This window comes from Macrobrachium nipponense, chromosome 30, assembly GCF_015104395.2.
Source record: "Macrobrachium nipponense isolate FS-2020 chromosome 30, ASM1510439v2, whole genome shotgun sequence".
Taxonomy (NCBI): Eukaryota; Metazoa; Arthropoda; class Malacostraca; order Decapoda; family Palaemonidae; genus Macrobrachium; species Macrobrachium nipponense.
Genome location: NC_087218.1, coordinates 60,510,725 through 60,536,036, shown reverse-complemented (window position 1 = coordinate 60,536,036; position 25,312 = coordinate 60,510,725). Strand labels below are relative to the sequence as shown.

Sequence of the window (25,312 nt, the reverse complement as noted above, 5' to 3'; positions counted from 1 at the left end):
CTGGTCATGTGATGTCGGACGACACACAAGTGAATGTCTGGGAGAAGATGATAGCACTCTTTGCCTCATGGGAGAAGAAGATAGCACTCTTTGCCTCAAAGTCATGACCTGGACTCTAGAAGGTGAATGGCGAATGTAGGACCTCCTGGGAGAACGAGAAGAAGAATGCCTAGGCTTCTTGGTCATAGAAGAAAGGTGGTCTCTTCCATCACGCAGGGATGAAGAAGCACTACCATGAAGAGAGAGACAATCAACGACAGTCTCACATCCATGACCAACAACCACCTCACGTCCGTCACTAGAAACACGTTCGTGGGGATGATGAACAAGCGAAGAAGCTGTAGCCTCTGGAAGAGGAAAACTTCTAGAAGGCCTTGGATCACCAACCTGAGAGGGGACCATCTTCAACTTCCTAATCGGAGCCTTGTCATCCTTATGACAAACTCAAACAGGGTGAGGCGATGAAGAACTAGCAAGAGGACTCTGAGCAGAGGGAAGATCATCACTTACAGGCACACATTCATGTATGTGAAGAGGAGACTCTGGTTACCTCTCCAACTTGCCGAATCCAAGGAAATCATGCAATGGGAGCTGTGATTGGTAGGCTTGAAGAGAAGCTCAAGACACGAAACAAACCCCTCTTGTTGACAATGGACAGCACCAATGAAGAAGGCAAAGATGACGAAAGGATCTTCCTTTGTCTCCTACAGCAACCGAAGTATATGTATACATACACATGAAGAAAAGCGAAGAATTTACCAAGAAATTTCAACGCTGAAGGTAGCAGAAGATGGGTCGCACTTCTCTTGAAATGCAGTTGACCGAAACTGTCATCATAAGGAGTAGCCATGACATATAACTCCTCTCAAGACCAAGTGGTAGTTGAGCTCCAGCATCTCTGACCTCCAACAGCCTTCCCACTGTGCAAGGAAATGCTAGTGACCAAGCTCTAGCTGGAGGAAAACAACTCGCTGGCAAGGGGCTTAGATAAACCCATGGTAAAATCCCTTTCTATGATCCTCAAGTAAGTTATTTCAATGATGAGGGGCATAAGCACTATGAGAGAATATGTCTGTCTAATGGGCACAACACAATTGTTCCCCTTGCTAGACCAGAAATCCATGAGATTCTACAGGATTCATAATAGGAAGCTCAGAAAGCTCTTAATAGCAATGGAGGTGATTGCACATGTCATGGCCACCTTTCCATGGCAGATCACTCCCTCTCCTAGCCACTACACAGAAGCAAAGCAGCACCTTCCCGCCAAAACATTTCTTTGCTTCTTAACTATGCTGGGTCGCGCGGCAGCCATCTTGTGAGTCAACTCCCCTAGCGAGGCCATCAACTAGCTCTGGTCATATGGAGAGTGTGATGTCACTCCCAACATCCTCTCGGTCCATGACGCCAGTAGTAGCAGCTGCTGACCCTCCTATTGCTGTGACATATTGTTGCCTGTTATGACGCCATCTTCCACACTCCCTGATCTGTCAGAGGCCTTGTTTCAGACAGTCTTCAAGGGGCTGCACTGTTTTGTATGACGTTATCAGCGTTCGCTGTGAAGGAGACTGTACAGAAGCGGAAGGCCTAGCCTCCTCCTCCTGCCATGAAGACATCTCGTGGAGAAGAAGTCTCTTCTTCTTCTTCACCCTCATCTTTGTCTCACACTTCATCAATTCGTCGTCATCGCATCAGACGCTGGAGAGTTAAGGACTGTGATTTCTCCTTCTCCAAGCAGAGGGACAGAAAGATTGGAGACCAGTTCCATCCCTATCCCCCACCTCCTCTGTTGGTGGGAGTGGGGGATGGGTGTCTGCAAGAAAAGTGGGAGGCCTGACAGTCCACTGAGGCTGAGGCCTGGATGCTACAGGATTTGTCTTTGACAATCATTAAAGGAAAAGGGTCAGCTCACACTTGAGTTTCTCTTGAGCTGAGACATATGTGGAATGAAGCAGGGACCTTTTACATCTACTCTGACACTTCAGCCAGTCTGTTACAAAATTGTCAGACCTCCAGCTTAGACTTGATACTAGCTAGTCTTGAGGAGCTTATCAAGGCCTCCTTATGAGCATCTCAGGACTTGAAAGATCTATAAATACTAGACATAGTTCCTTTCCTTTTTCTCTAATTTTTCCATGACTTGTCACAATACAAAGATGGCATCTGATGTCCCTTTCCCTGGCATGAACCCAAACTGTTCGTCACTTATAGATGTTTCATCCCTTAGCCTTGCCTCTATTATTCTTTCACAAATTTTCATGGTCTATGTGCCATCAGTTTTATGCCTCGATAGTTGGCACAATCTTGGATATCCCCTTTATCTTTGGAAATGGGGACTAGCAGGCTGTTTCTCAGGCATCAGTTATCTTCTGCTGGTAGATCTTATTGACCAAGTCCCACAAGAGGTCAATTCCTTCAATGGTATACAACAGGGAGGGATATTATCTCTTCTTGCTCTAAACCTTCTCTCTCTAGCATCTTCAAAGAATTAAAAAACAGGTCTTCCCACTATTGATGTAAGTACTCAGGCTAATGGTTCCTATTCCTCTGCTGAGTACTAACCACTGCTTAACTGTCCTAGTTCTTTGGAGGCCAATACTGAAACACCCCACTTCAGGCCAAACCTCCTACAAGGGGAGTCTGTGAACGATAACCAAGTGAGCTGGGCACTGATATGTTTAAGGGAGTCTCCTCACATCCCCCTAAATAAATAGCATTACATCCATCTTATTATTAACAGGTGGTAAATGAGCAAATATGTTATATGAAAACATTTTTCATACAAACCTGTTAATATTGAAGGACTATGCAATCCTTATATCACCATACTCACTCAGTCTCTGATAGGGTAAAATGAATGAGAAGACAGTAGTGGTAAAGAGGTTGGTTGGATGGAGCTGGTGGTACTTTTTAGAATAAGGAGTGACTATGAGGAGTTCTACATACAATAAAGTATCTGATGATCAACAAGTTTCTCTGAAAACATGTTTTTGTATCATAAAAACATTATTTCTATTGTACATGAGACAATTACTTTAATTTCATAACGTATCATATCCAAACATAGCTTATTGTACTTCTTTTCGGGTAATGTAACAGCTGAACTATTAAAGTATTAACTGTCATTGTGTCTGTACAACTTGGATATGAAAAAATCATTCTAGTTTTCTTATTCTAAATTTATCTAATCTCAAATGAAAAAATCATTCTAGTTTTCTTATTCTAAATTTATCTCATCTCAAAGGTAAAAAATGTATGCAGTCTTGATACTAAAGGACAGTACACTTCTCCATATTTTGTTCACGATATTCCTAAACTGTGACAATGAACATGAAAAATAACACTGAAAAGAAAAAGGAACAAATTTTCTTCACTAAAGGTTACAAGTCTGACTGATTCCATCTGCAACATAGGGTATGACAATAACTCACAATTGTATAAAACAATGGCATAAATAAGCAGCAAATTGTACTGAAACCCATGGGTTAATCAGATTAGGTCAGTCCAATTTATGTATGTCCCAGACATGCCTGTTTCTCACTGATTGCATACGTGGAATGTTTTAATTTCCCTTAATCACTTGTGAAATTATTATTTACATTATGATACTAACTCCAGTGTCAATTTAAAGCTCACTAATTATATTTATTTTGATACATTAAAAATTCATACATAATCAAAATGGGAAGGTAAAGGTAGCCATGAAAAATTTACTTACCAATAAAGAATGATTTGCATAAACTCAACTAATACAGATATGGCAAATATGTTTATGCCACAAGATATTCCAATAGATTTCCTTTCTATTGATAGAAGTTTCATTGCTATCCATTCCAGTTTTATGCAATAAAATTCAAAGGAATAGATACCATTTTTTGGACTCGAGAGGATGGTAAATGGTCAGCTATAGTTTCCTATAAATACTTTGTCCATCATTTTCTGAGTAAAGCCAAATGATCCTGTTAATTATTTCAGAGATTTCCATTTTTAGCCACATTTATGATGAAATTTTACTTTTCTTTTTCCACAACATGCAACAAATCATAACTGACTAAACCGTTAAATTTTTATGACATATCAACACACCATAACAAAACAAATGGTTAAGAAGTTACTAAAGAGGGCTGAAAATAACCATACAAATAATTGAATAACACAACCACCCACTCCAGAAAAGATCTACAATTTTTGTAAGATTATTATCAATGATACAAGATAATATTAGAACAGTACAACTATTTCATCACAGCAGAACAGTACCATTCCACAATATTTGAACAGTACGTACAACTATCCCATGCTATTCCTTTCCTAATCCTTCCTGCAACTAGAAATCTATACTGCATACACCTTCATAAATAACATTAATACAATATACTGTAAAGTGTAAATATATGGAAATTCTTGGCCAATATGAAGTCTCTTTATGTGCTAAAATAATGACTAAAAACAAAACTACAGTGCTCCCATTCTAACCTCCTTATAATATATCTGCCCTACTACAAGTATTACTGTACAGATAAATGGGTACCATAATATCAGTAAAATAAGTTTGCCATTGCAGCGCACTCTTCATTTTTTCCATTTCTACTTGAAACTTGTTCTAATTAGTCAAGTCACCCTTGAAAAAAGCTAAATCTTTAAGGTTAATACCATACAGAAAGGTAACTCTAAAAAAGTTTGTGGTTATCACTTGTGTTAAGGTAACACTTTCTCTAAAATGGATTTAGATTTTCAGTGCTAAAGAATATCCATACAATAATTTTTTCACTTAAGTTAAAAAAACAATTAAAAACCCACTACATTCCTGATGCTCCCTGCAAAAAAAAAAAAAAAAAAAAAAAAAAAAAAAAAAAAATACAAGCAGGCCCCAGTTATCGACAGAGGTTCCATTCTCGGCAATAGCTAATAAGCAGAAAACGCCATATTAACCAAAACGCAGTGATTTATGGCGCAAAGTTTCGGTTAATGGCCCAGATAACCGGTTAATCTCACCTCTGTTAGGCATGTTGTGGTGCCATAACTCTATTACTGGCACATCATGGTGCCGATAACCAAAGCTTGGCCCATTATGGCACCATAAATTGCTGATTTTATGGTGCTAGACAAACGCCATAAAACCCAAGGACTGCCTCCTGTACCACCAATAAGAGCAAAACTTTTTTTTATTTCAGTTACCCAAACAATGCATAAAAGTTGTTGCTTCCAGATGTGCATTAATTCTTCAATGAGTAACCATAATATCGACAATTGGAAATTATAAAAAGTGTTGTTTGTGTCCTACAGTAAAATATCATGAGGTATAAATTTTTCCCAATCATTTTCCCACCGTTTTTCATAAAAAAAATTTTCCACTAGAGAAATGTGGCACTAAATGTAATACTTGATAGGAACACTCACCCACAGAGTAAAACATAATATATTAAAAAAGAAAGAAAAAAAATTAACCCAAACCTGGGGAACAATGTTATGAAGTGGCCACATAGCTTTAAAATACACTTACTCCCTAAAACAGGCAACTCCACAACTGACTCATTATAAATTTCCCTGATCATGTCTTTTTGTGATACACGATGTAGCAGCATATATATTTCAAGTAAAATTAATTTCTACAAACTAATTCAAGGATATACCTTGCACCCACGACGAAAGATCAGCTGTACCTTCAACATCTAAGACAACTTCTGGTGGCGTGTCTGGTACACACAGTATTTGTGCAGCTTCTCTCCCCGAGAGATATGCGCCATGAACAGTTGAATAAAAGCTTGGGTGACAGTGCTCACCTGCAAATAACACAGCTGGCTGCAAAGTAAAGGATAAAAAATAATATATTTTAAAATAAATTACTGAAATGAGATCTTGCTGAGAATTCTAATCTGATTTTAAAATACATTATACTACAAATAGTTCATAATCTGTCCATAAATGCAGTAAAAGTTATAAAAATAACACTCTTACGCCGACTGGACGTATTTTACGTCGACATTTTTTGTCTCCCGTGTGCCGACTGGACGTATTTTACGTCGACATTTTTTGTCTCCCATGTGCCGACTGGACGTATTTTACGTCGACTTACAAAAGTTTTTTTTAAAATTCGCGGAAAAATACTTATAGGCCTACCAGCCTAAAACTTTTGAATCACGCGCCTTGGGGGATGCTGGGAGTTCACGGATCAAGGTGTTGTTTTGTTTACAATCGTTACGCAGGCGCGCAAGCGAGAAATTCTTTCTTGCCGCACTAAAAAGTATCTGTGACACATCTCGGAAATTATTTTGTCACTTTGACATCATTTTTGTACCATTGTAAATTAGCCGTTACATGAAGTATTATATATGAAAATGTGCGCATTTTTATGTAGAATACAACAATAAAATATTCATTATTGTAGCTTTTATAAGTTTTGAGATATTTTTATATAAATAACAATAATTGCCAAAATTTCAACCTTCGGTCAACTTTGACTCTACCGAAATGGTCGAAAAACGCAATTGTAAGCTAAAACGCTTATATTCTAGTAATATTCAATCATTTACCTTAATTTTGCAACTAATTGGAAGTCTCTAGCACAATATTTTGATTTATGGTGAATTTATGAAAAAACTTTTTCCTTACGTCCGCGTGGTAACTCTTCCGAAAAAAATCATACATGCGATTGTGGTAATGTTTGCACCATTTTAAAATTAGCCGTTATATAAAGTTTTATATATGAAAATGTGCGCAATTTCATGCACAATACAACTAAAAACAACCCCTGGTTGTAGCTTTTATCAGTTTTGAGATATTTTCATATAAATAACGATAATTGCCAAAATTTCAACCTTCGGTCAACTTTGACTCTACCGAAATGGTCGAAAAACGCAATTGTAAGCTAAAACGCTTATATTCTAGTAATATTCAAGCATTTAACTTCATTTTGCAACAAATTGGAAGTCTCTAGCACAATATTTCGATTTATGGTGAATTTATGAAAAAAATAACATTTTCTTTACGTCCGCGCGGTAACTCTTCCGAAAAAATCATGCGTGCGATTGTGGTAATGTTTGCACCATTTTAAATTAGCCGTTACATAAAGTTTTGTATATGGAAATGTGCGCAATTTCATGTAGAATACAACAAAAAATAATTGAAGGTTGTAGCTTTTCTCATTTTTGAAATATTTGCATATAAATAACGATAAATAGAAAAAAAACCACGTTCGGTCAACTTTGACTCTACCGAAATGGTTGAAAAACGCAATTGTAAGCTAAAACTCTTCCAGTCTAGTAATATTCAGTCATTTATCTAGCAAAATATTTAGATTTATGGTGAATTTAAAAAAAAATCTTTCCTTCCCTCCGCGCGCGGATTCTCCGCCACAAATCTCCGAAATACGTACGTCCCATTCTCGGAATATTTGCTCCGTTTCATATTAGGCATTTCATAGAGTTTTATATATGAAAATGTGCGCAATTCCATGTAGACTAAAACGAAAAATATTTGAAGGTTGTAGCTTTTCTTATTACCGAAATAATTGCATATAAATAATATATATATATAAAAAAATTCGACATTCGGTCAACTTTAACTCATCAGATATGGTCGAAAACTGCAATTGTAAGCTAATACTCTTACAGTATAGTAATATTCAATCATTTGTCTTCATTTTGAAAGAAATTGGAAGTCTCTTAGGACAATATTTAGATTTATGGTGAATTTTTGAAAAAATATTTGTTTACGTCCGCGCGTTACGAATTCATGCATTATTTTGTGATAATATTTTCTCTGTGTTGCTTTTATTGTTTTACAATGTGTTATATACCAAAATGATCGCAATTTAGTGTACATTACAACAATAAAAAAGGTAACTTGTTACCTTTAACCGTTTTGCGCACAGCGCGATTTGAATACAATTATATATGAAATTTTGTTTTTGCGCTATCATATATCGCATTATTTATATATGACAATGATAATTTTTTCATTTTTGATGGTTGCATACTAAACTTCAGGCAATGACAAAACAAGGAGCCAAAAATGAACTCTTAATCATGAAAACTAAGCGTGCTGTGATATTTTGAAAAAAAATTTTTTCCGCTTCCGCGCTCACTCCGAAACCCCTCCAGCACACGGGAGACAATTTTTTATTTACCGCTCCGGCGTAAGAGGGTTAAAATGAAAATATGAATAATACAAACAAGATTTAACATAAAAATATAATGCAGTAAAATAAAGTTAGTCACAAAATAAAATATGGAGTAACTTTGAGTTACATAATACGAACTGAATATTTCTAGAGTACACTGGAGGAAAAGTTAACTTTAGGAAAAATATATCTTCAGATACGACAACAAATGAATACATTATATTTTCAACAAATAAGCTACAAGCTAAATTATACTAGGCTTCCACATTAGCAGATCTTTATGAAGTTTGAGTTGTCATGTTAAAATGATTTTTACTTGATTATCAAATGTAAATTGCAAGAATCAATTAAATATTTCGTTTTAACTTCAATAAAATCTTTCGTTTTAACTTGAAGTTCAAAAATTTGGTAAGCAGTTAGAACCACCAGTGAATATCTATGACATCACCATCATACAAAATTTGCAGTTATAAGATATAAACAAAAAAAAAACAGGTCTTGACATAGAGAAACCTATTTTTGCTAGTCGGTGAGGAGTCCTCAAGGAGTCGACCTTCCGCGGTCTAACTAGAGATCCATTGTGACCAGACTAATGTCCAAGACTTCTCATTTAGCTGGCTTGTGGTCAGGCATTGTGTAGTAATGATAAGCATTATAACATGTGACAGAGTATAAATGGACTCAGGATAAAAGAGCTTTTTATCTTATCCCCAATGAATGCTGAACCCAGTTTACCTACATCAAAAACCCAAACTACACCCTCATAAATTTACCCACAAAGTGGATAATTAACTGTCAGCGTTACCAACACTGCAGGTAAAATCTTGTCAAATGAGTTACCTGAGGTACCGTTGACAACGCTGCTGCAAATACCAGCCAACAGAGGCCGACATCCCCAATTGAGTCACTCACTATCAAAAATTGATGTGGGGAGGAAGGTGAGAATCATTCAGGTGTTCAGGTAAGTTTTACAATATTAGTTTTATTATGTAACCTTCATACTGCAATACACTCCCGGAACACCTGAATTAGCCTGATTAATAAAATTTTAATGGAGGTGGGATCAATCTAATTCAGCTCGACCTGTCAACGGATAATAAGCAGGTAACTTATTATCAACCTACTATGTGTAAATGTATGTGTCCTCACCTAGTTGTCAAACTCGGTAGGTGAGGATGCTTGCAGCGAGTACCCCGACGTCAGTCTCATGTCTAAGGTACCGTCTGAGTCAGAAGTGCCTCCCATGTGGTATTCTATACCTCTCATGAATGGAAGGGAAAAGTCAAACCTCCCATGTGGCTATCCAGCCTCTCATGTCTGGAGAAGTTGAGTGTGCAGGACCTTCAAGTTCTCTTCTTCTCACTGACTCAGATGACTGTGCCGAAGAAGTTGAAAATACTCCAACAAAACAATAGGCAGTCCCCAGCTTACGACAGGTTTGGCTTACAGCGTTCTGAGGTTAAGACGCTTTTCAATTATATTATCAGGTTTCGACACATGTTCCAGGGTTACAGAACTTGCAACACCAATCTGGCAGAAGAAATACAACTCAAAAAATGCAAAATAATCAATAATTGAAGGTTTTCTTAATGAAAAATGCAACAGAAATGCAGTTTACATAGTTTTTAATACACCTAAAGTATTAAAAGTAAGGTTTTCTTAGGATTTTTGACAATTTTCCGCCTGACAGTGATTTTCGGCTTACAACTCGTCTCAAGAACTGAACCCCCGTCATAAGACGGGGACTGCCTGTACACTCAATGTGAACCCTGACCAAAAGAGACTCTTAAGTTCATTCAGACTACCACTACTACCTAAACCCCTAACAATACAAGCTAACTATAAAATTGAGTTGGCCACAACAAAAGGACCCAGAGTAACCCTTCTCTGAAGAAAACTGAATATCCCTAAGGTAGAATGTCATGAAAACCAACACAGACTTCCAAGTAGGCACCTCCAAGATTGCCGACACTCAAAAATTCCTCGGGAAAGCCAAAGAAGTAGCCATTCCCAATACTATGCGCCCTTGGACGCAAAGAACTTGAAGGCTCCGAAAGCAATGAAAAACCCTCCGACACTTGACTAATAACCTCTCAAAAGAAGAAACTAACTGCATTTTTGGAATTTTTGGAAATGGAATGAGATGGACACCTAGGGGAAACGTATAAGGTTCTCAGACGTGGTAAAAGTTTTACAGTACGTGACAAATTAACTCTGAGAACTCGAACCAGACACAGCAGCATTTTGGATCTGTTCACGACAGACACAAAATTGACCAAGGAGGAGACATCTTCCTCTCTAAAAAGACTATTGCAAAGTGCAAAAGGCGCCCTCAACAGAACCCTCTTTTGTATGTCTGGATAATGAGGCAGCAGATGATTTAAAAAGAAGGCCCTCCTCGTCTTGCCAAAGAGCGTAATGCAGCCAGGCGAAATTTTAGCCTGGTATACCAACCCCATCGAAACCAAAGTGATGAAGTTGTCAAACAGTACAGGATCAGAGGGAGTATACCCATCTTGCCTGAGAAACCCCATTAACCCTTACAACATCCACATATAGTGGGACAAGGCCTCCGACTGGCTGCGAAAGGTGTCTTCCAAAATATAAGCCTCACGAGATGTAACCACTACCAAACGTTTTGACGAAGGAACCTGAAAGAGAAGAGCCTCAACAGATTCGTTGAGTGGAACTCTGACACTGGCAGAAGGGTTACCCGCTACCTTATAGAACCCCTTCTGATTAGGATGCAAGGTTGAATCCTGTCTACCTGACCCAATAAGAGAAGCTAACCTAGAGTCCACCTCCCTCAACGCCAGCTCAACTTGGCCTAACCAGACCAGTTTACTTGATGTTTGGGAGACTACTGGCTTAGATGAATACAACAATTCAAAATTGCTTGGTTTGGTTGTGTAGGTTCCTCAGGAGCCTTGGACTGTGGATAGAGAGAATGGATAGAGTCCACCATCTATCTGTTTATACTTGCTTTAATTCACTGGAGAAAAACCTATATACAGGCGGCCCACGGTTAACGGCGCAATCACTCAACGGCGAATCGGTTTTACGGCGGTCGTCAAAAATATTCATTAAAAAAATAAGGCATTTTAAAGGTATCTTTACGGCACAAATTTCAGTTAACAGCGCCGCTAAGCGCCGTTGTCTAACGAGTTCATACATTTGTAGAAATGCGTTCAGACCATAAAGGTTATGCAAATTATATAATACATTTCTGGGCTCAGCTCGTGTCGCTGCGCGAAATATCCTTTAATCTATTATTTCTAGGGTAAATGTACTAACACATACCAGAGAATAAATAAAATAAAGAAAAAGGTCAGTATAACTGACTCGCTCACCCTCCAAGAGGGTGTCGGTATGAACACTAGGCGAGTGAGACCACTACCACGAGCCAAATACCAATAGAAATCACCCACAACAAAAACCCTCCATGAGAAGTGCCGACCCACAGAGTGAGCAGCTCGTACTACTACTACTCCATCCATGCTGCCGACTGCTGCGCCTCTAGTGGTCATCCTTTTCAGTTAGCACCTCACGAGCAGACGTGATATTTTTCTCTCTGTGTTTTTTGTGCCCTTTCGTTGGATTTATCTAGGATGGAGCGTGCAGCTATTGCAGCAGCTAAGTTAAGTACTCAGTATTTATGGTTAGTTGGTTTTTTCCGGCCCTCGCGTCAGTATTTGCCGTTTTTTTAGGTATAAATACGTACTCGGGGTCGGAAGCATGCAGCATGGTTCTGCCGCGTGGTGGGTTCGTTCTCGGTCTCCTCCCATACCTAGAACATCCCATTCTCTATGTACGCTCTATATTTATTATCCGTTTTACTTAGGGTACTGTCTACTCAGGTTTTGTCATGCATGCATGTCTTTTACCTTATGTAGGCTTCTTCTTTCCAGACCCTAGTCCCGGCTCTTAGTATCGGCCTCTGACTAGCTTTTGAGTGGGTAGACTTTCCTTCGGGTGTTAGTCGTACACTCCTGGATTTTTTCTCCTACTTTATTGTTTTCTTTCTTTTATTTTATTTTATTATTCCATGTATTTTGTTATGGTTAGGTTAGTTGGGCGTCTGGCTTAGCCTAGGTCCTGGCTCCTTGAGCCTATGCTACCGCTCATCAGTTCGGTTGCTTCCCTATAGCATCTCTCTGGATCAGTCGGTTTTGGCCAGTGGGTCTCTATGCTACCGCTTTTCAGTTCAGTTGCTTCCCGATAGCATCTCTCTGATCAGTTGGTTGGTCCTAGGTTTAGTTGTCTTATTTTAGCCTTACCGTCTCGTGGTCACTACGCGATCACGAGACAGCCAGACGCCTGCCCAGTCCCCATTCCCCCCCCCCTCCTCCCGCTCTTCCATAGAGTCGGGGGAGGGTGGGGCAGTCTGCCCACGCTCGCTCCTCATACTTCCCGAGCATGCCTCCCTCTCTCACCCCCCGGACGGAGGGGCCAGGGAGACGGGACAGACCCAGACTGGACGCGACCTCTCCGGCTTCTCGGTCCGGCGGTGGTGATGTGATGGGGGGTACTGGCCTTTCCCCCCATCCGTTGCTTCCTTGTCGCTCCGGTTCGGTCGTATGAGCCTGTTATGTCCTCCTCGCTCTTCCCGACCTTGCTAGGTCTCCTTTCATGATCGGAGTCCTGGCATCCGCGGGAAGTTGTTTGTCCACCCAGTAGGGTGGACCGGAACATACAGTGGGTCCCTGCTAACCGTACCGTATTGCTGAGTTACTACACTCCGCTACGCACTGGACTTGCTCCGGTTCGTTTGAGTTTTAGGTTTAAGAGTTATTAGATTAACTATAAGTTTATCTTAAGTACCTTAAACCTCTTCCCCCCTCCCCTACATGTTTTACCGGATTCTCCGGGATTATAGCCTATTCAGGCGGGGCAGGGGGGGTTATGCTCAAAGGGGTTTTTTTCCGAGCTCCGGCATGCAACGGAGTTCTTCTGTCCTTTAGCCTGTACAATGGGGTTATTCTTTAAGATACTCATGTATCTTCCCACTTACAGGCCACCAACTGTGAGCATCCGGGATGCGCCGCCACAGTTCAGGACCCATGTGGACACGAAGTTTGCCGTCCCATGCTCCATGCGCGACTCTGCACGGGGACATCCAGGTCTGGTACCATGAGACGTGTACCATATGTTACGATCTGGTGAGCCAGCTTTTAGAAGGGGTGAGTATTCCATCTCCGGTAGCTGCTCCGCTTCTGTTTTAGTGCTTAAGTTTTCATTATCCACTTTAACTTAAGGCATCTAAGTTTAAGTTATATTTAAGTTTAGTTTAAGTGATTCTTAAATCTAAACCTACGCCCTCTCTTCCAGGCGCCGGCATGAAGATACCGACTGGCAACCCTGCGGGCCTGGGTCGGCGGTTTTGGGAAGAACGCCGCCAAGGGTATGCCTTACATCTTGGAGAAGCGGTTGGCGCTGTTAATCTTCCCCGGAGGCAAGGCGACAGGATACGTCGACCCAGTAGAGGCGGCCCCTACTATCGCCTTCATCCAACAACAGCTGGCTGCCTCATTAACTGATCAAGACCAGGATATCTCCACAGACGTCGCGACTTTAGATATTAATGTAGAACCTATGGTAGGTGTAGACAAACCTGTTGGTCGAGGTAAGTAGGGTGGACACCCAAGGGTCACCCTTGGGTGTGACTGTTTCTTCTACTCCTGCAACCTCTCCATCCTTCCAAGGGTTTACAGGTGATGAATTATATACTCCTCCTGACGCTTCGGTTAGACCTAAGGTCAAGGGTCAAGCAGTGAAATCCTTGTCTAGACGTCGTCGTCGTCTAAGAAGTCCGACTTCGGCGTCATCCTCCTCACGTAAGTCTCCGGCTGCGAATCCCGGAGCAGACAAGTCTGAAACTTCTAGCTCCGGCTCTAAGTCTCGAGGAGTAAATCCTCCAGAGAGAGATCTCGCACCCCGGCAGAGTCACCAGTTCCGCTACCCTTGGTTCCGATTCAGAGCCACCCCTCCACCTCCGCAGCGAGCTCCGGCCTTGGACTCCAATGCTGGCCTGTTGCAACTGGTGGGCGACCTGGTTGGGTCCCTAAAGAGTAGTATGGAGCAAATGATCTCTCGTCTGTCGGATAGGATTACTTCCCAGGACTCCATTATAGCCGGACTGAGAGAAGTCCCTCTAGCCTCTCCACTTTACCAATTCACGAGTGGAAAACTCAGCTTCCTCCGTTAATGACTCGCTACCTCCGTTCTCGATGAACAATCCATGGAGAGTAGCGTCATACGCCCCCTTCCAAGACGGTCTCATTTCCATACCGGAATTCGGAACTCGAAGGATAGAGGACTTCGAGTTCTCACGGTAGACCTCCAGCCTCCGTTCATAGGCTACGCAAGGCTTACAGCTTCAGCCATGGTCGGGATGATAGGGTGCCTAAGGAGACAGTCCTCTATTCACGAGACAGGCTCAGAGAGAATGGCTCAGATGTTTAGAGGACATGGATTGTTCCAATACCCAGGATACAACCTTTCAAGAGTCCCTTTACCATTTTCACAATGGATGAGAGTACCCCGCTCCCGTTCCTGACAAAGATCGCGAGGTCTACCATCCCAGCGGCCCAGAAGGGGGACCCCATGCCTCAATTGAAGGAAGCAGATCCCACATCTCCGTTGCTCCCCTCAGCCGGAGAATTGTGGGAGGACTTGCCAAACACCTTCTCAGCTGGCAAACTCAAACCGGACTGTGCTATGGAGCAGTTTGGTGAAAAGCTACCCAGGCTCCCAGATAGCCTTATTCAGGCTGAATTTGACGCAAAATCGCGACTAGCCAGATCAATTAACTCTATGGCTATGTCCGAGGTAGCAACCATAGCTTATGGCTCAGAACCGCTTTTTAAGCTCATGACCAAAGCACTGACTCAAACGGTACAGTCGGATATGTTTGAGTTTGCCACTGCTAGAACGAATTGTCGGAAGCATGTCCTACAAGAGGCAACCATTCGACATGAACCGAATAGGTTGCTCTCGTCTAACATCTGGGGAGCAGATCTCTTCCCAGAAGCTATGGTGAAGGAAGTTCAGTCAGAGGCTACGAGGCTGAACCAGAGCCTTAAGGACCGTTGGGGCCTTACAGCTAAGAGGAGACAAGACCTAACACCTAAGGGTAAGGGTCGGGGGAAACCTAGGCGCTTCCATCCTTACCAGAAGAAGCAGTCACGCTTTCCTCAGCAAGTTCCAGCGGTGCCCTTAGTGCGAAACAGCCCAACCTTCCACCTCTAAGGCTCAATCACAGCCAATTTATGTGATATCCCCTCAACCTCAGCCCTCCACCTCTTACGCCATCTCTCCAGCTTACAATCAAGCCTTCGAGAGTCAAGCTTCACAGAAGTATGACCGCTCGGGTAAGGGAGGCAGAGGTAAGCGTTCCTTTCGTGGGAGAGGATCGGGAGGCCCCTTTAACAGGGGAAAGCACTTCAGAGGAGGCCGAGGCGGTTACCAGAACCAATGAAGAACTTCAGGTAGGAGGGAGGCTGTTCCACTTTCGCCACCGGTGGAACTTCAGCGAATGGGTCTCAAGAGCATTAGTGTCAAAAGGCCTGGGTTGGAGCTGGTTGACGAACCCACCTCCATCCAGACCTTTCCGTCAACTTCCTTCCAAGGAATTGACAGAGTACGCAGAGGACCTCCTTCAGAAAGGAGCTATAGTGAGAGTCAAGAGATTAAAATTTCAAGGTCGCTTGTTCAGCGTGCCAAAGAAAGGCTCACAAAAAAGAAGAGTAATCTTAGACTTGTCCCGCTTAAACTTAGCCATCCGCTGCGACAAGTTCAAGATGCTCACGATCTCACAGGTGCGGACCCTACTTCCCCGTGGGGCCGTCACCACCTCTATCGATCTTACAGACGCCTACTATCATATCCCTATTGCAAGGACACTTCCGTCCATATCTGGGTTTCAAGATAGGAGACCAGACATTCTCCTTCAAGGTAGTTCCCTTCGGACTCAACGTGGCACCCAGGGTGGTTCACGAAAACTAGCGGAAGTGGTAGTGCAACAACTCAGATCACAAGGGATTATGGTAGTAGCGTATCTCGACGATTGGTTGATCTGGGCGCCAACAGTCGAGGAATGCAACAGAGCCACACTGAAAGTGATTCAGTTCCTGGAATATCTAGGCTTCAAGATAAACAGGACCAAGTCAAGACTCACTCCAGAGTCAGACTTTCAGTGGCTGGGCATTCAATGGAATCTATCCTCCCATACTCTGTCGATTCCATCAACCAAAAGGAAAGAAATAGCGAAGTCAGTCAAAGCAATTTCTAAGTCACAAACTGGCGTCAAGGAGAGCTCAGGAGAGGATCCTGGGTTCTCTCCAGTTTGCATCAGTGACAAACGTCTTTAATGAAAGCCAAACTGAAAGACCTAACCAGAATCTGGCGCTCACGAGCAAATGTCAGGTCCAGGGACAAAACTAGCCTCAGTCCCTCTGATTCTAAAGAATCGACTTCAACCGTGGGCGAAAGTCAAGAATTTGTCAGTGTCAGTACCCCTTCAGTTCCCTACCACCAGGGATTACCATCCACACAGAACGCGTCCTTAAGCGGTTGGGGAGGGTATTCCCAGGTCCAAAAGGTTCAAGGAACTTGGTCACCTCAGTTCAGTCAGTTCCATATAAACGTATTGGAGGCAATGGCAGTGTTCTTGACTCTAAAAAGGTTGCGCCCACCAAGTACTGCCCACATAAAGCTAGTTCTGGACAGCGCAGTGGTAGTACATTGTATAAACAGAGGAGGCTCCAAGTCACGTCATCTAAATCATGTGATGGTAGCCATCTTCTCCCTGGCAGACAAGTTCAGTTGGCATCTCTCCTCCACTCACATAGCTGGAGTGAGAAACGTCTAGCAGACGCGTTATCCCGATCAGTACCCTAGAGTCGGAATGGTCTCTGGACAACAGTTCGTTCCAATGGATCCTTCAAAGAGTCCCAGGGCTACAGGTGGATCTCTTCGCATCCCAAGCGAATCACAAGCTCCCCTGTTACGTAGCCCCCAACCTGGACCCTCTGGCCCTATTCCACGACGCCAGGCTCTGGACTGGAACAAACTGGAAGAAGATTTATGTCTTTCCTCCAGTGAATCTTCTCATGAAAGTGTTAAACAAACTCAGGACGTTCAAGGGTCAAGTGGCTCTAGTAGCCCCAGACTGGCCGAAGAGCAATTGGTATCCCCTAATTCTGGAGCTGGGCCTATTCGTCCTCTTCGGATCCCCAATCCCAGGCTCTCCCAGTCAGTACAAACGAAGACTGTGTTCGCTCAGGGATTCTCAAAACCCTAACTTTATGGATTTCATGAAGTTTGCGGCAAAAAGAGATGCGAATATTGACCCTCAGAATATTCTCTTCTTGGAATCCGATAAAAGGGATTCAACTTTGAGACAGTATGATGCTGCTGTCAAAAAGTTAGCAATCTTCCTGAGAGAATCTGATATTAGAATCATGACAGTTAATTCAGCTATATCCTTTTTCAGATCCTTATTTGAAAAAGGTTTAGCAGCTAGCACGATTACGACAAACAAGTCAGCCTTGAAAAAGATATTTCAATTTGGGTTCAACATAGACTTGACGGATTCCTACTTCTCGTCTATTCCTAAGGCATGTGCTAGACTTAGACCTTCTGTAAGGCCTACGTCAGTTTCATGGTTCTTAAACGATGTTCTAAACTGGCTTCAGAAACCGATAATGACACATGCTCGTTTATAATGCTCTTAAGGAAAACCCTGTTTTTATTAAGCTTAGCTTCAGGAGCAAGAATTTCAGAACTGTCGGCTTTATCCAGAGATCCGGATCATATCCAATTCCTTCCCACAGGGGAAGTACTACTTTCTCCGGAACGTAGCTTTTTAGCAAAGAATGAAGATCCTTTGATTGTGAGGGTTGGTGGGAACCGTTGGAAGGTACTACCCCTTCCACAAGATGTATCTCTTTGCCCAGTTACAACCTTACGAGCCTTTCTGTCCAGGACCTCCTCATCCTCATCGGGTCCCCTCTTTAGGAGGGAAAAAGGTGGAACTTTATCCATTAAAGGCATCAGGCAACAAATCCTGTACTTTATTAAGCAAGCCAATCCTGACTCTTTCCCGAAAGCACATGATGTCAGGGCAGTAGCCACCTCAATTAATTATTTCCAACACATGAACTTCGATGAGTTGAAAAAATATACCGGATGGAAATCGCCGACAGTGTTCAAACGCCATTACCTTAAGTCCTTGGAAGCTCTGAAATTTTCAGCAGTAGCAGCGGGAAACATAGTTTTTTCCCTGATTCTAGTTAATTTGTAGTAGAAGATTCAGTCCTCCTTTCTACCTGCTTCACCCAACAGTTCGTCTATTCCTACCGTGTTCATTTACATTCACCTGGTGTCTTAGCTGCTTTGATGATGATGTAGTGGGTGCCCCTTATTTTTGGCTTTGTAGGGGACACTCACAGATGATTATGGATTTTGATCTCATGGATGTTACCCCCTTATTTTTATGCTGGGGTAGGGGATACATCTCAATTATGATGGTTACGGGTTTTGTATATTAAGTCATATGCATTCCTTACATATTATCATTGTTGTTTAATTTGTTCATTTTAATTGCTGTTATATATTTTGATACATGCCTTTACACAGATACTATTTTGTTACATGTAAGCCAATTTACCTCTGTACATATGTAATTACCTTATGATAAGAAACATGTTTAGAATTAAGGGTAATTTAAGCATATTTCTATTTTGTATCACTGTGTATTTGTATCTTTTTAGCAATTATACTCTTTTTTATATTTACTTTATTTTTTTATTGAGACCTATTCTGTTTTATTTTATTTCTTTTGTTACAATCTTGTGCTATTTCTCTGGTACGATTTCGCGCAGCGACACGAGCTGAGCCCAGAAAAGGGATTTTGACGTAAGGAAAAAATCTATTTCTGGCGATTGGCTCGTGCGCCAGCGAAATCCCACCCTACCCATCCCTTCGCCCAAGATTGGTCTGCTAACTTCAGGATGGCCACTAGAGGCGCAGCAGTCGGCAGCAATGGGATGGAGTAGTAGTAGTACGAGCTGCTCACTCTGTGGGTCGGCACTCCTCATGGAGGGTTTTTGTTGTGGGTGATTTCTATTGGTATTTGGCTCGTGGTAGTGGTCTCACTCGCCTAGTGTTCATACCGACACCCTCTTGGAGGGTGAGCGAGTCAGTTATACTGACCTTTTTCTTTATTTTATTTATTCTCTGGTATGTGTTAGTACATTTACCCTAGAAATAATAGATTAAAGGATATTTCGCTGGCGACACGAGCCAATCGCCCAGAAATAGATTTTTCCTTACGTCAAAATCCCTTTATTTCACTGTATCCAAGAATATTGTATGTATTCTCATATTATTGTATTTTAAAATACTACGGCAAACTTAAGCCCGTATTCCGCGGAGCGGCTAATGTTGTGGTGTGAAATCAGCTGATGAATACGAGTTTGTTTCACCATAACGCAATTCTGAGCGAAATGCGAATGCTCTTGCTCCTAGTTAGCATAAACGAATATCTATATACTTGACTTATATGAGACAGTTATTTTTCCTTATAAAGCGTGTTTTTAGGTGGAAATATGAATTGAATATGTCTCGTTGTGAATGTGAACTACTATTTTTTTCGTTAACAGATTAGGTTGGCAACATGTTTATTGCGTAAAAAATTACGTGATTCCGTTCGCAATAATCCTTTATATCATCGTAATACGAACTTTACGTTATTTATCTTAAATCGGCGTGAAACCAACAGTAAAATGTGTTCTTTCAAGCAAAGTAGTTTTGATTAAAATGATTTTATCCCAATTTTATCTACAGTTGTGTGTGATGGCAGACGTTTACTGCAGTTTTATCCTTGTTGCCGATGTACGATAATAGTCATTAGCAGCTTGAACAGTTTTCTCAACTTCAGTTATAACTAGGTTTAAATTTAACGGTATATTTCCTGATTGATCTTTAATCTATATTGATCTCTGATCTATAGCGAATAAAGTTATTATATTAAGATATCTCAGTTCTATTCTATACATAACGCCATTTATAACAAATACGGCAATGTTGCACTGTAGTACGATGATCGAAAACAAGCCAAACAGATGTTATCCAGTTCGGTTGTACTTGGGAAAAAAAAAAAAAAGTCGTTTCTTGTTCGGTTGTTCATGGCTGTACACGTTCACACAACGAGTATAACATTAAAACCATACTTTCATCATTCTCTTTTGCTGTTATTGAACTTATGTAACTAGAAGATGGATAAAGTTAGGCCATTGTAATTTGATCTCTCATAAAATCGGACTATCGTAAGACTAATGATCGTAACCTGAACACTACAGCTACCTGTACACTGTATAAACTTTATTATATCTTTACATACTCTAGACACCCACATGTACTGTACAGTAAATTCTATAGTACTATACTGCATAAATATAATTTTACTTATTGCGCCGTTGTGGGATTACGGCGCCTTTGACTGGTCTAGAGTTTCGAAAGAAGGTGTGCGGCGGCCGTAGGCTTTAAAATCGCTCAGCGTCGAAAATCGCTTGGCGTCGGTGGCCAGGAACGGAACCCCTGCCGCTAACCGAGGGCCGCCTGTATCTGGTACTGGCTCCTCTTCTTCAAAAGAGCATTCTCTGTCAGACTGGTCTGACTGAACCAGAACAGGAAAAGAGACAGGCTGACTACCTGCAAGAGCTGCACTCAATAACCCGGAACTCGCTACACCTTGATGAGCGAGACCAACACCTGACATACCTGACCCTCATACCTGAGCCAACCATACCCGGTTGCATAAACCCTGTACCAACTAAAGCCGATGACACAACTCTTGAGCCAGTCGCACTCGACTGCACAAACCCAGCACCACCCAGCAACGATGGCGTAACACCTGGGCTGACCACACCTGGGCAACACCCAATCTACCCAACCCCGGATGAACCAACACCACACCAAGGCAGGTATCCGGAGCTAAAGTCACACTGATTACGGGAAGGGGAGGAAGAACTCCCTGATAACCCAGAACCAAAGCCAAACCCACATTGTACACCTTAGAAGGAGGAACAGAAATAGTTGCAGGAAAAGTCGAGAAAGAAGTATAAGAAGGAGAGAAAAAGGAAGAAGCCACACTCGGAGTAATCACCAGAGTACCTATCGCCGACATTGGACAGGTGGAGAACATATAAAGTGGTACAGTACCCAAAGGTGTTTCCAAGGGTAAACTATGGGCTCTGGAACCAATGGGGACCAAAGAAGGAAAATTACCCACTACCCAAGTGAAAAGAGAGGCTGAGGACACAATCGGTACTGATACACTCAACGATACAGCAAACGAAACACCAACTGCCGTATCATCTGCAAGAACTGCGGTGGACACACTACGTCTCAAACCCAGTAAAGTATGAATATATGGAGTTAAGGAAGACTGCAACTGCCTGTGAAGTAGACTGAGAAACTACTGGACCTGTGTAAGGTGCTAAAGAAGACTGCCCCGCCAAAGGTACACCTTCCCTCAACCCCAAAGAGAGAGAGGGAGCTGCCAAAACTCCAACATTACAGGATTGAACCAATGAAAATTCTTTGCTCTGCCGAGTTAATGGCAAAGAAACAGGATGAGCGAGAGAAAGACTTTGAAGTGCCCTCCAAAGAGTGACCCGATAAAGAAGTGTGTAAAGACATTAGAAGAAGGCTTAGAAGAAATTGGGGGAAAGGAAAACTCAGAAGCAGCACAAGAGGCCAAAGTTTTTAGAGAAAGAAAATAGACAGACTCTGTTCCCCTTGATAATCTTGACAAACATCATTAGCAAACTCAGGAAAATTCTTCTCAAGACATGATCATTGTAAAGAATAGAAATAATTTTCCAAAATTTTAATTAATTAATTTTATTTAGTTGTGTAGCTTGATATTAATGCTATTCATGATTTTTTTTTATGTCTAGCCCCCATCTAATTGTCTAATTTTTTGTTTTAAAGGTGTTCAATCAATGCCCTACACACAGTGGGGTGCTTGAATGAGGGTTAAACAAATCCGAAGAACCGTATAATACAACTAAGGCTACCCAAGCAGAACTGGCTAAATGTAAATCTGTCAACACAACGAATGAGTGAACCTTTCAGTCAACTGGTTCGATTAAGTGAACTGTATTTACGATGGAATGCTCTGGAGTTATATATATATGATATTCGCTCACTGACTGGGTTCAGTGTCATATTTTGCTTCGATTACTGGTGAAATGTGTTCTATAATACAGTCAGCAAATGAAAGGGCAAAGAAGAGTGGCATATTCCTGTTGTTGTTGTTGACAATATTTTGAAAAGGCAGTGATTGGCGATTCAATTTAATGACAATAACTGTTCAAATGTACTTGGTTAAGGTGAATTGTGGTGTGTGGTTGGATAAAATATGAAAAGGGTATCATCATCAGCCTAGAGATGCTAGGGTGCTTATTTTTTCAATTCACTAGTTGTAGTTTTGTCAGCTTTTTTTGCTTTTTGCATGCCCTCCTCTCACTCCTCAGAATCAGCCCCTGCAGTCACTTCGAATTTTAATTTTAAGTAATTTATTAAAAAAAAAGAAACTTGCCTCATGTCGCAATTGCTGACTGAGTCCCCTTGCTCAGAAAATAAGCCAAAGGGTTGTGCTCAGAATAGAAACTTGTTGCCTGGGTATCAAGCACAGTACTGTATGTAGTTAGTCGGGATCGGGGTCCGTAACCCGATGGTAAGTCTGTGTGCTACATCCAGCCACAGCCCGCTAACCATAACATCGTGAATATTGTAAAACTCAAAATTGAAACGCTGTCTAACTAGTAATCTAGAACCCTGCGACAAATCCAACAAATCTGCATTATATTGAGCCAAATTGAATACCTGATCACCAGAATTACCACCACCACAAGACAAATCAAACTTACCCACAGAAGCAAAAGGAACCTTCAAAGACAAAGAACTATCCAACACTTCAGAACCTAATGAACCAGAAACCATATCCGAACGACCAACCACGGACTTAGAAGCCCTCTGTTGCAAAGAACTCGAAGCAGGAAATAAAACCGAAGATGGATCCAAAGACAAAGCTGTTACACTAGAAACCCCAACCGAACCTGAAGAAACCTGCACCTCCCACTTCTCATTCTGAACACTAAAGTTATTATCCCTACTAGTCTGTGTCTTTCCTAACTCTACATCAATCTAAGAACTTACACTTTAAGTGGGAAGGGGGGGAATCTGCTGCCAACACTGCCTGCGCTACGCTGCTGCGCTGGGGGGGGCAGGCAGAACCTACCTTCGAGGCTTGCGGTTCTCCATGACCCCCAGCACCCGTTAAGGTTGGTTCTGGAACAGGCAGAGGTTCTGGAACAGGCAGAGGGGCTTAAAAAGAACGATTAGAATTAAATATATTACTGCTCCCACTATCCCTATTCTAAGTTAATTTACTGATCAGGCTAGAAAATAGGCTAGACATACTGGATGATAACCTGTCCTCTAACTTCTTGAATAACTCTGATTCTAACACTTCCTTATCTACTGATTGTACCCCTGAAGCTGGTACTAACCTGCACTTACTCCTTGAGGCTAAGGATTTTCTGTGTTCCGTATAATCCTCCAATTCATCTACTGACCAAGACCTACACTCGTCACATCTCTCGACTGATCCTACACTGAACCTTTCTACATAAAATACAGACAGATTGTCTATCATGTTTGAGGGTACTCATCCTATGCTTGCAGGACGTGCAGGACCAATGAGTGCCAGCATCTCCAACAGTAGAAGGCTCGGTCGTAGAAGCTGTAGATGAAGCAGAAGCAGCGGCGGTAGTAGGTAGCAATGTTTTCTTATCTGACTTATCCATCTCAAGTCCAAAGTACCAAACCAAAGTCAAAATTGGGAAAGAAGTTCCAAATCCAGTCAAAAAGGATTAAATCCAGGAGGAAAGGCATTGAAAATGGGCCAAAGTCACAATCTGATATCCAAAATTCGTTGAATGGGGATTGGGTTATATGACCAAAAGTTTGCCTGATGCGGGACACATCCACACAGCACGGCGAACTAATAACAATTGGGGATGTCAACCTCTGTTGGCTGTATTTGCAGCAGCGTTGTCAACGGTACCTCAGGTACCTCATTTGACAAGATTTTACCTGCAGCCCTGGTAACACTGACAGTTAATTACACACTGACATTAATTACACACTTTGTGGATAAATTCATGGGGATATAGTTCAGGCTGGTCAGTGACCAGGGCTAATTCAGATGTTCAGGGAGTGTATTGCAATTTGATTTTTAATATGGTAGTACAGTAGAGACCTGGATCTCGATTGTATTAGAACTCAAAATACTCATATTTCAACGGAAAATTTTTACAAAATGTTGCATCCGAGTTCAAACAAAAATCCAGAAACCGACCCAAAGAATCATGATTTTTGTAAACAAAAGTGGTTCAGTCAGTCACCGCTAATCGGCGTTGTTCCAAATGCTCATTTGGAGAGGAAAAGGGTAAAGACCACAATTGAACTTTAAGATTATTGAAAATTATAATGTAAGAGACATTCTGTGACAACCTTAAAATCCTGTGAGATTTTTAATGATAGGCTAACTGTTGCAGTGTCGATAGTTGTATCAATAGTTGGCTACAGTCACGACTATCAACAAACTACTGACACTGTAAACAAAACATTTGTAACCTAATGTGTAATAGTAAAAACCGTAGGTTATTAAGTGAATCACTAGTGATACAACTTTTGATACTGTAAAAACAACTAATTACAGCAATTGATAACTAGACGTTAGGATGAGCGAGTTCTCACTTTGTTACAGGAGTAGGATCTCTATCCGTAATTCTAAATACAGAAAAGGTCTATAAGCCTAAACATATATATTTTCCGGAGAAATAATGATCATTATGAAACCCTTATTTTACTGTATCTTACTGCATGTATTATTGCCATATTATCAAATTATAATATAAACAGAGTAATCTGCCATTTGCAATCTGGTTTTGTTTACAATCTTAAAATATCAGCTGATTTCATTTTATGACATGATCACTGTCTTTAGATGCCGAATGGAACTTAATTTACTAAAGAAAGCGGGGTTTAAGAATTTTAGCTACTTTGTTTATAAACATAGTACAGGCGGTCCCCGGGTTACGACGGGTCCGGCTTACG

General features: G+C 41.5%; 1 protein-coding gene across 1 annotated transcript in view; it reads right to left on the bottom strand.

Annotated features, from left to right (window-relative positions):
* LOC135202177 (spermine oxidase-like) overlaps positions 1-25,312 on the bottom strand; it is a 98,100-nt gene that overhangs the window by 19,399 nt on the left and 53,389 nt on the right. Inside the window, exon 6 of the mRNA XM_064231431.1 lies at positions 5,631-5,799. Within this exon, the coding sequence (XP_064087501.1) occupies positions 5,631-5,799 (169 nt within the window). The remainder of the gene's footprint in view (positions 1-5,630; positions 5,800-25,312) is intronic.